Raw genomic sequence first — 18,721 nt, 5'->3', positions numbered from 1 at the left:
ATTTTGCAAAGATGGAGTTCTTGTTTTCATTTCCCTAATTCTTTCATATGCCTTAAAGTTCCCTTAAAAAGTAATTAATTTTTTACTATCTTATATGAAACAATAGTTTGGTAAAACAGTGATGAAGAATCTCACCTGGTTCTGAATTATTTCTATAATGAAGATTGATCCTACACACTTTCTACTATTATGATCCTTAAATGCTATATTATCTATTATTCATTGATTTTAGAAATTACTGCCTATACTTTTCTCCCTTAAAAATTTCCAGCATCTCTGCCTTCCCTGGTAGCTCAATTGTAAAGAATACACCTGCCAACGAAGGAGGCATGGGTTAGATCCCTCATTTAAGAAGATTCCACATGTCCTAAACCCTGGGCCTCAACTGTTGAGCCTGCGCTCTAGAGCCCGGGAGCCAAAACCACTGAGTCCATGTCCTGCAACTACTGAAGCCCTTGTGCCCTAGAACCTGTGTTCCACAAGAAAAGAAGCCGCTGTATTGAGAAACCTGTGCGCTGCAACTAGAAAGTTGCCCCCACTCACCACGACTAAAGGAAAGCCCATGCAGCAACGAAGAACCAGCACAGCCAAAAATAAGTAAATGAAATAAATACGATTAAACAACAACAGAAAAAAAATTCCTGCCTCTCAATAGCACTTTGTGCCAGATTATACTAGCAAATAACACTGCTTGTGGCAATCATCTACAATTTCTAGGACATCTCTCCTCATTTTTTTTTACCATTTTTCGACTGTCTTAAATCTCTTCGTTCACCTCTATTCCTGTCATGATCATCAGTAATTTCAGGGCTCTTGTAGGTGAAATTCCAATACCCTGTGCGCTCAGATACTGGATTTACCTCCAATAACCTTGACCACACCCACAAATTAGTCACTCATTATGGTGATCATACATTAAAGCTATGCTTTTCTTTACTGTAGTTACTAGCCACATATGACAGTATAAACTTCTGTGAATTAAAATAAAAAACTCATTTCCTTAGTCATTCTAGTTATAATTCAGATAGAATTTTCAGGCTGAACACACACAAAAAATGAACAGCCCTTTCCCAGCTGTTTCACTACTTCTCCATTTCAGTAAATGAAAACTTTACACTTAACGGTTTCTCAGCCAAAAACTTAAAATCACCTTTGACTTCCCCTGTGGCTTTCAGATGAATTAAACCCATGAGAAAATACTGTTCATTGCAGAAAATAAGGGAACATAGGCATTAAACATAGAAGTATTGTTCACTTGGAATACATTAAAAGAAATAATGAGTTTACATGACAGAAAATTGTGTTCATTCTTCCATGATCATTCCATTCCCATATATTATTCTTTTTTCAGAGTACGCTTTTAAAGAGGGGCCTATATTGGATAATGACCAGAGAATGAGTAGAATAGGAATTAATTCAAAATTATTTACAAAAAGGAATGGACTAAAGTGAAAATTAAACTGGAGGTATCAGACCTAAAGAAAAGATAAAGCAAAAGCAACAGTAACAAAAATGACCACTGGGTGGAGCCAAAGGATGAATATTGGAAAGAATTTATTTTAATGTATATTTATCCAATCAAGGTAATAAAATATTTTGTTTAAACTAAAGGGCTATGCGGAGAAGGCAATGGCAACCCACTCCAGTACTCTTGCCTGGAAAAGCCCATGGACAAGGAGCCTGGTAGGCTGCAGTCCATGGGGTCGCGAAGAGTCGGGCACGACTGAGCGACTTTACTTTCACTTTTCACTTTAATGCATTGGAAAAGGAAATGGCAACCCACTCCAGTGTTCTTGCCTGGAGAATCCCAGGGACGGTGGGCTGCGGTCTATGGGGTCGCTCAGAGTCGGACACGACTGAAGCGGCTTAGCAGCAGCAGCAGCAGCAGTAAAGGGCTATGAAGACAGACTGATTGATTCAAATCCAGAACATTTGATCAACATTTACAAAAGTCCAGTGACTTTTGGCAAGTCCCTTAATCTCTGTGCTTTATTTTTCTTATTAGTAAAATTGGCATAAAATCTACCACGAGGGTAATTAAGTAAGGCAAATAGGAGTAATAACAAATGGTATCACTATTATACCAGAATTAACCTTAAATTATTCTGGATGCTCTTAAAAGTGGAAGCTTTTGCACAACAAAGAAAACCAGTGACAAAACACAAAGACAGGCTACTAAGTGGGAGAAAATACTTGAGAAATATTGGTGATGGATAAGGGGTTAATAGCCAAAGTATATAAAGAGCTCATACAACTCAATATTTATTTATTTATTTATTTTTTCAACTCAATATTTAAAAAGAGACAACTTGATTCAAAAATTGACAGAATAGACCTGAATAGACATTTTTCCAAAGAAGATGCAGTGATCGCCAACAAGCACATGAAAACGCTCAACACCTCTAGTCACCAGGGGAAATACAAATCAGACCACAGTGAGATATCACCTCACACCTGTCAGAATGGCTATCAACAAAGAGACCACAAATAGGAAATGTCGGTGAGGATGTGGAGAGAAGGGAACCCTCCTACACTGTGGTGGGAATGTAAATGCAAATTGGTGAAGCCACTAACAGTACAGAGGTTTCTCAGAAAACTAAAAAATACAACTACCACAGGATCCAACAATTCCACTCGGGAATATATCGAAGAAAGCAAAAACACTAATTTGGAAAGACACAGAATTCCAATGTTCATAGCAGTACTATTTACAATAGCCAAGATATAGAAGCAACCTAAGAGTCAATCAACAGATGAATAGATAAAGATGTGGTTCGAGCGTGTCTAAGTCGCTTCAGTCATATCTAACTCTTTGCAACCCAGTGGTCAGTAGCCCACCAGGCTTCTCTGTCCATGTGATTCTCCAGGCAAGAATACTAGAGTGGCTCTCATTTCCCTCTCCAGAGGATCTTCCCAACCCAGGGATTGAACCCGCGCCTCTCAAGGCTCCAGCACTGCAGGTGGATTCTTTACCACTAGGCCACCAGGGAAGCCCAAAGATGTGGTGTGTGTATATATATATATACATTTCAATTTAGGTACATATGATATATACCACATTATATATACATGTATATATACACACAAAATGAAATACTACAGCCATAAAAAGGAACAAAATTCTGCCATTTTCAACACTGTGGATGGACTTGGAAAGTTTTATGCTTGGTGAAATAAATCAGACAGAGAGAGACCAATATCAAAAGATATTGCTTGTATGTGCAATCTAAAAGTTCAAATGAATGTGTATAATGAAATAGAAACACATCTGCAGATATAGAGAGCAAACTAACGGTTACCAGTAGGGAGGAGCCAGAGAGGAGAGGCACATTACAGGTATGGGACTAAGAGATACAAACTTCTATGTATAAGATAGATAAATCACAAGGGTATATTGTACAGCATAGGAAAATATAGACATCAATTTGTAACAACTTTATTATAAGTATAATCTATAAAAACGTTGAATCTCCATTTTGTACACCTTAAAAAATAATATTGTAAATCAACTGAACTTCATTTTAAAAAATGGAAAAATGTGGTGCAATTCTCCAGCCCTCTTCTAGTCAAGTTTAAACAAATCAGTTCAAATGAGCACAACCAGAGTTTGCCAGAAGCCTCACCAGTAAGGCTCTATTATAAGACTTTTTTCATAGCCTCTATGATATCTGAAATAGTCTAGCTCTTTCTTTTCTTTCCTCTTTTGCTATCTGCATTCACCACCCTCCACTAGAACATAACCTCAAAAAGAGCACAACTCTCATATGTGTCTTTTACCACTTAATCCCCCAGAAAATAGAACAGTGCTTAAGACATACACACAGTGATCAGTGGGTACACATTCAACTGACTGGTTAACTGTCCTTGAAATGTGAAGTTTTACAGTGATTTTAATAGGATGCCTTGTATCCCAATATACTATGACATGAATTTTCAGTTCAAGTATGCTTGATCAGTTCACATCCCTCAAACACAGAATCAGCATACTCCAAATTTCACTAGCTTTGCGTCAGATGTGTGCCCCCTCGGATAAACATTCCCCTTTCCTTATCTTTTCATATGCAACCTGTGCCTTTTCTTCAAATCTTATCTATTTCATTTGATAAGATGTGGAGGAGGGCATGCCCACCCTCTCCAGTATTCTTGCCTGATGAATCCCACAGACAGAGGAGCATGATGGTCTACAGTCCATGGGATCAGAAAGAGTCGGACATGACTGAAGTGCCTTAGCATGTACATTCCATTTGATGGTTATCTAATGTTCTTACAGGGATTTTGCACACACGTGCGTGATGAACATCTCAGTCAGTGTTGGGAAGGTGATCTAATACATTTTCCCCCTTTCATTTTCTCTGTTGTGTGTAAACAAAAGCTCTGTTACAGTTATCATCTGATAATTACGCATTACTTAACTTATTCACTTTCAGTTCAGTTCAGTCGCTCAGTCGTGTCCTACTCTTTGCAACCCCATGAATCGCAGCACGCCAGGCCTCCCTGTCCATCACCAACTCCCGGAGTTCACTCAGACTCACATCCATCGAGTCAGTGATGCCATCCAGCCATCTCATCCTCTGTCGCCCCCTTCTTCTCCTGCCCCCAATCCCTCCCAGCATCAGAGTCTTTTCCAATGAGTCAACTCTTCGCGTGAGGTGGCCAAAGTACTGGAATTTCAGCTTTAGCATCATTCCTTCCAAAGAAATCCCAGGGCTGATGTCCTTCAGAATGGACAGGTTGGATCTCCTTGAAGTCCAAGGGACTCTCAAGAGTCTTCTCCAACACCACAGTTCAAAAGCATCAATTCTTTGGCGCTCAGCCTTCTTCACAGTCCAACTTTCACATCCATACATGACCACTGGGAAAAACCATAGCCTTGATGAGACGGACCTTAGTTGGCAAAGTAATGTCTCTGCTTTTGAATACGCTATCTAGGTTGGTCATAACTTTTCTTCCAAGGAGTAAGCGTCTTTTAATTTCATGGCTGCAGTCACCATCTGCAGTGATTTTGGAGCCCAAAAAATAAAGTCTGACACCGTTTCCACTGTTTCCCCATCTATTTCCCATGAAGTGATGGGACCGGTTGCCATGATCTTCGTTTTTCTGAAAGTTGAGCTTTAAGCCAACTTTTTCACTCTCCTCTTTCACTTTCATCAAGAGGCTTTTTAGTTCCTCTTCACTTTCTGCCATAACTTTTCTGACTCCCTCTTCCTCTTCTGGCTTCTCCTTCTTTCTTTTTTACACATCCTCTATCCATCATTACCAAAACAAACCAGAAGCAATATTGTAACAAATTCAATAAAGACTTTTCAAAAAGAGGTAATTTATGTAACAATCAATCTCTAAAATATTAAACAAAGGTTTTTATTCCAAATGCAAACTCATCAGGCTATTTGGAATAAAAACTTCAGCTGTACTTTCCTAAGCCAAAAGAAGAAGGAGCATTACTCAAGTAGAAAAGAATTTTTAAAAGATATGAAAAAGTTATGGAATATATATACACTGCTGCTGCTGCTGCTGCTGCTAAGTCTACTATGCATAAAATAGGTAAACAAGAGCCTACTAAAAAAAAATATGCAAGTAGAAAAAAAGTGTCAGTGGTAGGCCTTGTGGGGTGACTGAGAAACTTCTGCAAACCTCTGGATTTTGGAGAAGGGAAAAGAAAAGCATTTATCTACCACTTTTTCCTGCAGTTCTCTGCTTAATTTTTGCTGAGTAATTCAGCTTGCATTTATGGGTTATGTAGAGAGAGGAAGCAGAATTAAGACTAATGCTATCAGGCCTCCTTTGACCCTGAGAGTCTCTGTACTCACCCAACATACTTCTAACACCACAAAACCACACTTGATAGATATAAATAAAGGCAAATATATTTTCATGAAACATAGATCCAAGCAAGAGATGCTCAGCCTGTGGTTAAAGTTATCATTACTGGCAATTTAAAATGAAAGTCTGATAGTCTCTCAGTTGTGTCCGACTCTTTGAGGCCCCCATGGTCTTTCAGTGGGATTCTCTAGACAGGAATACTGGAGTGGGTTGCCATTCCCTTCTCTCAGTATCTTCCCAACCCAGGGAATCAAACCGGAGTCTCCAGCATTGCAGGCAAACTTTTTTTTTTTTCACCATCTGAGCTACCAGGGAAGCCTGGTTTAAAGTGAAAACATTACTAAAAGACAATATATCAATTTTGTTTTATTTCACTGTATTAGATTGTTTTCCTTTGATGCATAAACCTAACCTATATAAATCCTGCCTCATGTGGATTTCTTGATTTTTTAAAAATTTTTACATGCAAAAGATGCAATAATTCAGAAGAATTCTAGGCCATAATTAGACATTCTAACACAAGACCATGGAACATCAAATATAGCTCTTTTTAGATTAAATTATATCAGACTCATTTATCAGAGAGAGATAAACTCTTTATAAGATGATATTTTATTTATGAATTTTCATCAGAAGTCAGTCTGCTTAAACAACATGATTTGCACTCTGCTGAGGTTAAGATGAAGCATGAACTTTTGTTCTTGGAAAGGATATACATGATGGAAGATTCAGAATGGAAGCTAAGGAAACAGGAAACAAATGCCATATCTACTCCTTTACCACAAGTTATTATTTTAGTGTTTTAGTGTTCAAGGTCCATGTATCTCTGCGCAGCTATCTAAGGGCTTCCTGGAAAGAAGCAAAAAAAAACAAAAAAAAACGTGTCCCCCAACTCATGTGGCTCCAACTTAGCAAACAGAGGAGAATCACAGGCGGGTAGACATTGAGATCATCAGAGTGGACAAATTTTGTGAAACCATTGAACACTGAACTCACTTGCAGCCCAAGGAAAGCCATGCAGGATGAAGATGGATATGTCACCTTAAATATTAAAGCTCAAAAACCAGCTCTGACTTCAGGTAAGAACACCCAGAGCCAGCAACTTGCAAATGAACTATTGAAATGGTTCTACCCTAGAGTCCTTTTTTCTACTAGTGATAGCATGTATAGTTTTGTTTTCTTTTCCTGAATGACCCTTTTTCCCAACAGCATTTAAGTGGTATCAGCATAAACTCAGATAGATTTACTTAGAATATAAACAACATAGGTCTTCCCTTGACTCAGTTGGTCAAGTCTGGCCTTTAATGTGGGAGATCCAGGTTCAGCCCCTGGGTTGGGAAGGTCCCCTGGAGGAGGGCCTGGCAACCCACTCCAGTATTCTTACCTGGAGAATTCCATGGACAGAAGAGCCTGGTGGGCTATAATCCTTAAAGTTGGACACAACTGAGTGACTAACACTTCACACTTCACATAAACAACAAAGGATACAAGCAGGGCACATTATATTAAGGTTTACAGAGTTAAATGTGGAGGGACTAGAAATCTAGGGGATAAGCGAAGAGAACGTTCAGAAATTCCATTTTCTAAGATGTCAGCAAATGAGTGTGATTCTATAGTTGCTCCTTATCACCACAATTGTTTATATGGTTGGGCACAAAACAAAGAGAAGTAAAAACACACAAGACCTTAGCAGCTAGATACATTCTGACTCAGAGAGAAGTCCGGTGAGAGTGGGAATGGAGCAGGTTGTGTTTACTGTTGGTGATCACCACGGGAGCAAAGGCAAGATGGACCGAAGAAGCAGTTTATGTCACTTGGAGAATGCTGACAGGGCAGGAATGGGGTGATGCTGTCCCATAGCTATGCCATGCTGCCTGCCCTCTGACATCTTTATTGTATGCCCACAGTGGAACCTGCTTCCTCCCCTTTGTGGCGTGTGATGGCTTTGGCTCTGCTGGTCTTATGCGTGGGGATGGTTGTTGGGCTGGTGGCTCTGGGGCTTATGTGTAAGTATTGACTTTTTCCTAATGATGTGACATACCGAAGTGTCCTGGTGTATGTCACTAAGCCTAATTGTCACTATTTGTATATTTGTCACCACACCAATCATCCTATGCTTAGGGGCCAGGACACTCTCAGTAAGGGGGAATTCTGACCTTTAACTTCTGATTAAAACTAAATTTTAGATTAAATTAATTGGGCTTCTCTGATGGCTCAGATGGTAAAGATGCCTACAATGTGGAAGACTCAGATTCAATCCTTGGGTCAGAAAGATCCCCTGGAGAAGAAAATTACAACTTGCTCCAGTATCCGTGCCTGAGAAATTCCATGGATAGAGGAGCCCAGTGGGCTGCAGTCCATGGTATCTCAAAAGAGTCAGACATAACTGAGCTAATAAACAATAACAAATCTTTATAATGTATAATTGTTCATATTCTGTTTATTTTTCCAAAAGATATTTTAGAATGTTTCATTCACCACCTTTGATTGATGTCAATGTGGCTGTGCAGCAAGAATGAATATTCTGATATTACATGGAAGCATAATAATAGAGGTCATTCACCTTTGTGAAATGCACTTAGAAGTTTGTGTTCAAGGAAAAATCAAAACAGCCACTTTGGGCATACGATTTGATCATGGCATGTTCTTACTTGAGATTATCTCCTTCAAGTATTGACAGTTCTCTTTCTGTAATTTTTTTTATTTTTGGAGAACCCTCAGCTGCCATTCTGCACAGTATGTAATGTGTTCTTTTTTTATTATTATTGTTTTACTTTACCCATTTTACCCTGATCACTTTTCAGCACTCATCTACTCATATATCTCCTGGAGGAGGAAATGGCAACCTACTTCAGTATTCTTGCCTAGAAAATTCCGTGGACAGAGGAACTGAGTGGCCTATAGTCCATTAGTTTGCAAAGAGTTGGACACAACTGGGTGACTGAGCACACACACACTACTTATATGTGTTCAGTAAATACTTCATAGATTGATAACTCTACTGAATTTAAAGTTCATAGAGAGGACATTTTTGCATCGCCCTTTTTATTCTAATTACAAATGATTATCTAATGTTTCCATCTAGCTGTCATGCAGCAAAACTACCTACAAGCCGAGAATGAAAATCTCTCAGGAACTCTGAAAATGTTAGTAAAGAAGGTCTGCCAAGATTTAATACAACTATCAGGACAAAAGGAAAGTAAGTATGGTTTGTTAACCTCTTCATCTCCCCTAACTCTGGAGAATTTTTTTTTTTTCTTGATGCTATCTGTAAAGAATCTTGAGATATGCAGGAAACAATGAAGATGAGGAAAAAGTAAACTTAATTCAGAATGAAAGGGATCCTATGCTTGATTTCTCCTCAAGGTCATAAGTGCAACCCATGTGACACACACTGGCGATACTATGGAGACAGTTGCTATGGATTCTTCAAGCACAACCTGACATGGGAAGAGAGTAAGAAGTACTGTATTGACGTAAATGCTACTCTTGTGAAGATCACCAGTAAGAACATCCTGGTAAGGATATTTCTATGTCAAATATCTTGGGAGTGATAAGGAGATAAATCTCAAAAGAGACAAATCTTCAGCATTTTTCTTTTTTTCACATGTCTATGTTGTCCAGTTTTTTCTCCTCTGAGAAGTTTTTCAAGCTCGGTAAAAATTACAACCTTTGCGAGTAGAAAGTATTTAAATAGAACTAATGAAACTTTGAGTTCTGGTATTATCTCTGCAACAAAAGTTAAGATAATTTCTTAGTTTCCTTAACTCTATTTATGAATTCAAAAAAGAATCTGGAAGTATAAAGAAACTCAATATGATAGTGAAATATAAATATCAGTGTTATCCCAACATAACATGCCTTCTCAGTTTTTGCTAAGTTGTTGACTCTCTGAATGAACCATGGTGCAAATTCTGTCTTTTCACAGATTCTCCCAGACATAGTTTTATTAATTTAAATTAATAGTTTAAATTATATTTTATTGGAGTACAGTTGCTTTGATTTACAATAGCGTGTTAGTTTCTACTGCACAGCAAAATGAATCAGCTCTATGTATACATGTATTCCCTCCCTTTGGGATTTCTTTCCCATTCAGGTCATTACAGTGCATTGAGTACAGTTCCCTGTGCTATGTAGAATCTAGAAAAATGGTATCGCTGATCTTATCTGAAAAACAGAAATAGAGACACAGATGTAGAGAACAAATGTATGGATACCAAGGTGGGAAAGGAGGTGGTGGGAGGAATTGGGAGACTGGGATTGACACAGTTGAAAACACTTTAAAACATTTCTCCTCTTCCACAGTTCCCTCTTTGACAGCTTCTAACAAAAGCTCTTTCTAAGCAAAACACATTCACATTCACTACTGCACTCTCCCTTTTTGTAAATCTTGGGAGCAAGCCAGGAGCCAAGAATTGGAGTTTCCCTTCTACCCAATAACAGTTTGTCCAAACATTGTTGTTCAATTGCTCAGACAGTCCGATTCTTTGTGACCCCATGGACTGCAGCACGCCAGGCTTCCCTATCCTTCACCATCTCCCAGAGCTTTCTCAAATTCATGTCCATCCAGCCAGTGATGACATCCAACCATCTCATCCTCTATTACATCTTCTCTTCCTGCCTTCAACCTTTCCTAACATCAGGGTCTTTTCCAATGAGTCAGCTCCTGGCATCAGATGGTCAAAATATTGGAGTTTCAGCTTCAGCATCAGTCCTTCCAATGAATATGCAGGGTTAATTTCCTTTAGGAGTGACTAGTTTGATATCCTTGCAGAAGGGACTCAAGAGTCTTCTCCAACACCACAGTTCAAAAGCGTCAGTTCTTGGTACTCAGTTTATTTATGGTCCAACTCTCACAGCCATACACGACTACTGGAAAAACCATAGCTTTGACTAGATGGACCTTTGTCAGAAAACTAATGTCTGCTTTCTAACAAGCTGTCTAGGTTTGTCATGGCTTTTCTTCCAAGGAGGAAGTGTCTTTTGATTTCATGGCTGCAGTCACCATCCGCAGTGATTTTAGAGCCCAAGAAAATAGTCTTTCACTGTTTCTATCATTTCCCCATCTATATGCCATGAAGTGATGAGACTGGATGCCATGATACTCATTTGAATGATGAGTTTTAAACCAGTTTTTTCGCTCTCCTCTTTCACCTCAATCAAGAGATACTTACATATGTGTGTGTGTATATATATATATATATATATATATATATCCATATTTTTAATCTTTTTATTTTGTATTGAGGTATAACCCATAAACAATGTTGTGTAGTTTTAGGTGAACAGTGAAGGGACTCAGCCATTACATATACATGAAAGCACATATCTTTTAAAAGGCAGAAATTGTTTATTGTATTTATCACACAATTTGAATATAGTAATTATTCACATTTTTGCATATTAAAATGAAATCAAATGTCAATTGGAATAGATCAGGATTTGGGTTCTATGCAGACAGAGATTCAATAGAATTCAAATATTTAGGCAAGTCATATTCTTTTTTTTTTTTATTTTGATTCAAAGCATTTATTAATTCAAACTTTACAACAGTCCTACAAGGATTTTTTTGGTTTTGGTTTTGTTTGGTTTTGTTTGGTTTTTCTCTTCATTTTACAGTGATGAGATTAATGCACAAGGGAATAAAGTAATTGTCCAATTTCCCACATTCCCACATAAAAGAGCTTTTATGATTTGAGCTCAGGAAGTCTGGCTCCAAAACCCACAGGGCAGGTTTCCATTCTCTGCTGCTAAGTCACTTCAGTCATGTCCAACTCTGTGCAACCCCATAGAGGACAGCCCACCAGGCTCCCCCGTCCCTGGGATTCTCCAGGCAAGAACACTGGAGTGGGTTGCCATTTCCTTCTCCAATGGCAAGTCATTTTCTATAGAACTGCTGGGGTCCAGCCCCTGCAGGATCCAGGGGAACCTGAAGGAAAAATGGCATCGGCAGATGATTTAGAGAGAGATAAAGAAAGAATATTGTGGATAAGAAAGGAGAGGAGAGAAAGAGGCTGATATTCCTTGCTTTACATAGAAAGCCAATAAAACTTTGAGACAAGAAGTTTGCCCTGTTCACGGAGGCCACAGGTGCCTTCCCAGTCTACCGAGGGAGTGAAGACACAGAACGTCTTCCCGTTTAGGTCTTAGAAACCCGGGCAGATAAGTGAACACAGGGAGCCTCTATGCTCCAAGGGATCAGCCTGAAAAAGAAAGTAAGAGAGAAAAAAAGAGAAAAAAGAAGAACATGGGGTGACCAAGCTTCTTCAAGTGAGGCCCAATAGCTTTATTTTTAAAAGGCACTTTAATACCTTGTCTTATACATAGAGGGAGATAAAAGATGCAAAGTCATACAGAGTCAGCCCAAACATTACTTCTGTTTTGTCTTTATCGAAACCAGGATTTTTCTGCAAACCTTTCCCATAAACAATATTGTGTACATTATCTTCTGGCCTTGGAGGCCTGTGAACATTTTATGACCCTCTTTTGATAAAGGCTTCTCAACCACAAAACTTATTTTCCCTTGAAATGTTTTTTCTTATATATATAATCTATGTCAGCCTCAAAAAGTATTAAACAGAGTTACATTCTCACGAAGCAAAGGTGCAGTGAGTTACAAGAAAGAACCAATTAGCTCAAAAGTCTGATGTGGTTAATTTCAAGGCTACACTTGTTTTTCTTACTTTCCAACTATGTCAACTAATGCACTCCCAGGTCCACAGTGGATAAGAGATATGGGAACTTAGCAACAACCATTGGCCCAATAATGAAATCCTACACCAGCACTACTCTAATAACTTTTAACTCTTTAAAAGGCCCTATGTTTTAGGCTTTCCATGCCTCTCACAGTTGGGAGGATGTAAATAATCATATGCATAGCTGCAAGAGTCTGAATATACCTGCCAAGAAAGCTATAATGCTAACAGAGGGGTTTTGATTGGAAATATTCCTCTCATGTCCAGGAGACTTATTAGCTATAGCCCTAAGTTAATTTTCTCCAGAGAAAGGTGGTCAGGGTTAGCCCCCTGTTAATGTCAGAGGAGTTAGTTGGTGAAAGTCATGAAATAGTAAAACAGACAGATTCTGGTTTTGGGGTTGATGCTCGAGAAAGCCTAGGGAGCCAGTTGAGTCCTGAAGCCTTGCTTAACAGTTCTCTTCCACATGACCTTGTCATGGGTGGGATCTCCCGTGGTGGCTCCCGGCAGATAAGTAATTAGCAAAATTGACTCGTACCTTGTTGAGAGCTGAAATAACCAGTAACTGACCAGAAAAGAGGAAATTAACCCAGTGACATTCATGCTCATTTGTATGTCCTGTTATTCTAATTTGCTGTACCACATATTTGCTCTTCTTGTGGGCTCAGCCTCATAAAGAAGATACTCAGATAAATTAATTTCTTTCAAATCAGACAAAATAAGAGAGTGCCTTAAAATCTTAATTTTATTACAAGAAGGTTAATTAGAGACTAAACATGTCTTCTCAAGTCTTATTGCTATAGGCCAATATCATGTTGAAGATGTACAATTAAAAGAAGTAATGTAATTTTTGAGGAATAAAAAATACTTGAGTTTTGGGCAGAACTTCAGGTAGAATCTGTCAATTCTATAGTGAAGTATATAATGTGGATGTATTTTAAAGAAAAAAAAGTTAACAGACACATGACAAGTAGCTCACATTTAAGAAATAAGTGACTCTCACGAAATCTCTCTCATGGAATGCCGTCTTGTGCTTCATGTTCCTGCCAAGATGCTCAAGCCATTTTTATTTGCCAAGAGCATGTCCTCATCTATTTTTTCCTGGGAGGTATGCGAGCACGTGGACATTTGACTTTCTTCTAATTTTGCTACCCATAGATTGATTGATTGATTGATCCATCCATTAATTCAACACATTTGAGGACTTGAACCTGTGTGTTAATAAAACCTACAAAAACTCTTAGCTTCATGGAACCTTATTCCAGTTGGAGCAGCAGGCAATGAATAAAATAAATAAGTATTACTGCGTTTAGTCACTAAGTCATGTCCGACTCTTTGAGACCCCATGGACTGTAGCCTGCCAGGCTCCTGTCTATGGGATTTCCCAGGCAAGAATACTAGATGGGTTGCTGTTTCCTTCTCCAGGGGATCTTCCCAACCCAGGGATCAAACCCCTGTCTCCTGCATTGCTGGTGGATTGTTTACCACTGTGCCACCAGGGAAACCCATATAGTACAGTAAATAGAGATAATTTCATAGTAAAAAATTGTAGATGTATGTCATTTGTAAATCCTTTTGAGAAAGACATCTCTTTTATCCAGTCAACTAAAAAAAATTGATATTTCTATATGAAGATTTTGTAGACAAGCTAAGCAATGAAACCAAAGCAAGCAGAGCTTAATTCTAGGGAATATAAAATTTCATCAACAATGTATTTTTCATTTTCCTTCTCATATGTGGTACTTTATTTGGGATTCTAACCTTCAATTGATGGAACATAAACATATAGGATTATTAGAATATTATCTATCTTGTTTACAGTTTTTCCCTATATCCTACAAGTATTTTTCTGCTAAAACAAGTAAACTTGGTATAATTCTAAATATCAAATATAATCAGTTAGCATTAATATAGACATATAATCCATTGTTTTGTCCAGAGTCTTATCATGAAGTTTTTCCTTTATATCATTATAAGAACTGTAGAAACACTCTGACCATTATAATTATTTGTGTTTGCAATAGCAATATCTCAATAGCAGGACTGGATTAATTCGTTGGATTGGATTGTCCCGCCAGAAATCCAGTGACGTCTGGAGGTGGGAAGATGGCTCAGTTCCTTCCGAAACTGTGTAAGTCATTGGACACTCAGAACACAAGGCACAACTAGGAATTTTTATTCCTGAGATCCTCTCTACTCTTGAGTACAAGTTACTTAAAACCTGGGAAGTGGCTCTGTGTTGTACTATGTGTTACAAAGGTGATGACTGAGTTACTTACTCCCTAATCCTAACAAGAGAGTGCTTGCAATTAGATTCTATTTTCCGACTCTCCCATTCTCTGCTTTTCCTCTAAGTCGTAATCCACCCCTATTCCTGATACTTTTTTTCCCACTTGTTTCTACCCTTAACTTTACCATTGAGCATTTTACATGTGTGTTTGGTTTGGTTTTGGTTTTTATTTCTTTTGTAGCATGATCTGATTCTCTTCACATATTTTGAGAACAAAATTTTCATCCTTATAATTTACAGTTGGAACGTCTTTCTTTGAGTCTTTTTCTGACTTTTCAGTATCATTTTCCCTTGTCTTCTACCTTAGGGGCCTTCCCTGATAGCTCAGTTCTTAATGAATCCACCTGCAATGCAGGGGACCCTGGTTTGATTCCTGACTTGGGAAGATCTTCTGGAGAAGGGATAGGCTACCCACTCCAGTATTCTTGGGCTTCCCTTGTGACTCAGCTGGTAAAGAATCCACCTGCAGTGAGGGAAACCTGGGTTCAGTCCTTGGGTTGGGAAGATCCTCTGGAGAAGGGAAAGGCTACCCACTCCAGTATTCTGGCCCTAGAGATTCCATGGGCTATACAGTCCATGGGGTCTCAAAGAGCCAGACATGACTGAACGACTTTTACTTTCTACCTCAGAGGTCTCCAAGAATCAGGCACATTATCAATTACAAGAGGATTCTAAAGTCGATGTCAAAAGGCTCTAACCTTCTACAGACAATCCAGGCAAAAGGATCAATTACACTGAGTATGGCAAAACCAATACAATATTGTAAAGTAATTAACCTCCAGTTAAAATAAATTTATATCTGAAAAAAATTGTGATTTTCTAATCTCCAGTCACCTTTGTTCACATTGTGCAATGTCTCTCCATTTAAAATGTAAATTGACAACCCAAACTTGCATAATTAGATCATTACTTAATTTTAATTAATTCATTCAACAGATACTTATTAAATTTTTATTATGGACAGAACTCAAGAGTACTAGGGGTACAAGCAAGCTTCTTCATAGATCTGGACTTTACATTTATCGCTTGCTGACTTTTCACAATAGTTCAGGCACACTGGTGACCCCTCTGTTCTTTCAAAAAATTAAACATGTTTTGTGGTCTTAGGGTTTTGTACCTACTATTTCCTTCTAGAATCCCCTCCTCCGTGGCAGGCTCCCTCTTGTCACTCAAGTCTGTTTAAATATCATTTTCTCAATGAGACCATCTTTAATTACCAAATTAAACTAGCCTCGCTCCACTGCATCCACTCAAGTCTATCACATCACACTGTTCCATTATTACTTTTACCAGTCTCTGAGATTTTCTTTTTATTTGTTGGCTTCTTACCAACATTCCCTCACTACAATGTAAGTTTCCAGTAGAAAAGACCTTATGTTTTGTTTATCCTTCTATTAGCAGCACATGAACAAGTTTGGCATATAGCAGGTATCCCATGCTCGTGCTTGTGCTTGTACTAACTCAGTTGTGTCCGACTCTTTGCGACCTTATGGACTGTAGCCCATCAGGCTCCTCTGTCCTTGGGATTCCCCAGGCAAGAATACTGGAGTGGGTTGCCACTTCCTCCTGCCGGGGATCTTCCTGACCCAGGGATTGAACCTGAGCGTCCTGAGTCTTCTGCATTGGCAGGGGAGATTCTTTACCACTGAGCCACCTAGGTATCCCACAGATATTGGCAAACGAATTAATAAATATCCATTCTTTGTCCTCTTGTTGTAGCAGTGTAGCAGGAAATATAGACAAGTGAACAAGCAATTAGAATGCAGTCTTATATCTGTTACCCTGTAACATAAATCCTCATTTCAAAAATAACTAATCGACTTACTTTTCCTTGAGCTCATTTCCACACTGTGTAGGTACTTGTCCGATAGGGCTTCTCTCAATCTAAATTCTGCCCTTCTTTCAAAACAGAACTAAAGCATGAAGATCCAAATAACTTCCTTACCTCCCTATTTTCATCTTCTCTCCATCCTCTTTTCCTATCTTTTTTTTTTTTAACATGATTAATCTTTTTTTTTGTTTTTTTTTATTTATTTATTTATTTTTTACTTTTAAAATCTTTAATTCTTACATGTGTTATTTGGATCTTCATATTCAAACCATCTAATAGTAGCTACCTGCTCTTTCTTATCTAAATATTGAGTTGATTTTTGTTTCTCACATTTGGTATTTCAGTATTTTACCTTTAGACAATATGACTAAACCATCCCTGTATGATTATTTTTATTCTCATTTAGGAGAAGTTTGTTAAATATTTAAAAATCAGTTAAAAATAAACTTATAATTTATCTTTGTAAAAAAAAAAAAAAAAAAAAGAACTAAAGCATGATATTCCATGAAAAGGTGAGAAAGTAAAGCCTTTCTCATCATTTCAGATCCCCATCCATCTTTTCCTTTGGACTCTTATTGTACCTACTGTTCACTTCTATTTAATCTTAAGATATATTAAATTGCCATTGTGTTATTCACATGTGCATACTTTATACTCCAAAGCAGGCTGGGAGTTCCTCAAAGATCTGAATGTTGCTTTTTACATTTTCCCCTCATACTTCTTATCTTCACTTTGTGCAACAGACTACTTCACACAGAGTTTGACTGAGTGTTAGTCGCTCAGTTGTGACTGACTCTTTGCGACCCCATGGACTGTAGTCCGCCAGGCTCCTCTGTTTGTGGAATTCTCCAGGCAAGAATACCGGAATGGGTTGCCATTTCCTTCTCCAGGACATCTTCCCAACCCAGAGATCGAACCTGGGTCTCATCCATTGCAAGCAGGTTCTTTACCGTCTGAGCCATCAGAGAAGCCCAGACCCAGAGTTTGATTGCTGATTGTTTATTTAGCTTTCAAAGGAGCTCATTCTACCTTTTCTATTCACAGGTTGAAGCTTTCTGGAACTGGAACAGAAAATATGAACTGTGCTTATTTTCATAATGGAAAAATTCACCCTACCTTCTGTGAGAATAGACATTACTTAATGTGTGAAAGGAAAGCAGGCATAGTAAAGGTGGAACAACTACTTTAATGCAAAGACGGGGCAGAATGTCACAGATAAGTGCTTGATTGGACAATAAAAGATCTGGGTGAAGGAACCATTAGCCACAGAATTGCCTATTTTTCCCTTTTTTTCAGCTTGGAGTCATTATCCATGACTTTGCATTATCTATCCTACCAAAAACATGTAGTTCCTTCTTTATATAGCCCTTTATACTGAGGAACAGGTTAGTGCCTTCTTTAAACATCCAGAAGCCAGTGTGTGAACCCATCATTTGTTTCCCAATTGTTCTGTTTCCATTAATTTTCATTCTCCTTGTCTTCCATTCCTAATTATCACAAGATATTCATACTATGATTCACTGCATCTTCAGACATAAATACATACATTTTACATTGAAACAAGAAAAATTAGGGCTTCACTGACTTAAGCTATGCAAAATATCTAAGTTTGAAGGACAGTATAAGGTAAGAGAAAGGATACTAAACTTGGAATCAGTAAAATTATTTATTTTTATATTAATATTTATTGGCGTATAGTTGCTTTACAATGTTGTGTTAGTTTCTGCTGTACAGCAAAAATATATATACATATATTCCCTCTTTTTTGGATTTCCTTCCCATTTAGGTAGCCACAGAGCACTGAGTAGAGTTCCCTGTGCTATACAGTAGGTTCTCATTAGTTATCTATTTTATATGTAATATCAATAGTGCAAATACATCAGTTCCAATCTTCCAGTTCATCCCACCCTCCGCATTTCCCCAATTAGTGTCCATGTTTGTTCTCTACATCTGTGTCTCTATTTCTGCTTTGCAAATAACATCATCTATACTTTTTTCCTAGATTCCACATATGTGCATTAATATACAATATTTCTTTTTTTCTTTCTGACTTACTTTGATCTGTATGGTAGTCTCTAGAGACAT

General features: G+C 38.1%; 1 protein-coding gene across 1 annotated transcript; it reads left to right on the top strand.

Annotated features, from left to right (window-relative positions):
- Nucleotides 1-6,835: 6,835 nt before the first annotated feature.
- Nucleotides 6,836-17,825, top strand: CLEC1B (C-type lectin domain family 1 member B). The gene is made up of 6 exons (XM_052641321.1): nucleotides 6,836-6,899; nucleotides 7,728-7,826; nucleotides 8,906-9,019; nucleotides 9,187-9,338; nucleotides 14,540-14,646; nucleotides 17,681-17,825. Exons 1-6 carry the CDS (start codon nucleotides 6,836-6,838, stop codon nucleotides 17,823-17,825), a joined length of 681 nt encoding a protein of 226 aa, XP_052497281.1.
- Nucleotides 17,826-18,721: the final 896 nt, after the last annotated feature.

The sequence above is a fragment of the Budorcas taxicolor genome, chromosome 5 (assembly GCF_023091745.1).
Source record: "Budorcas taxicolor isolate Tak-1 chromosome 5, Takin1.1, whole genome shotgun sequence".
Taxonomy (NCBI): domain Eukaryota; kingdom Metazoa; phylum Chordata; class Mammalia; order Artiodactyla; family Bovidae; genus Budorcas; species Budorcas taxicolor.
This window is presented reverse-complemented; position numbering and strand designations above follow the sequence as displayed.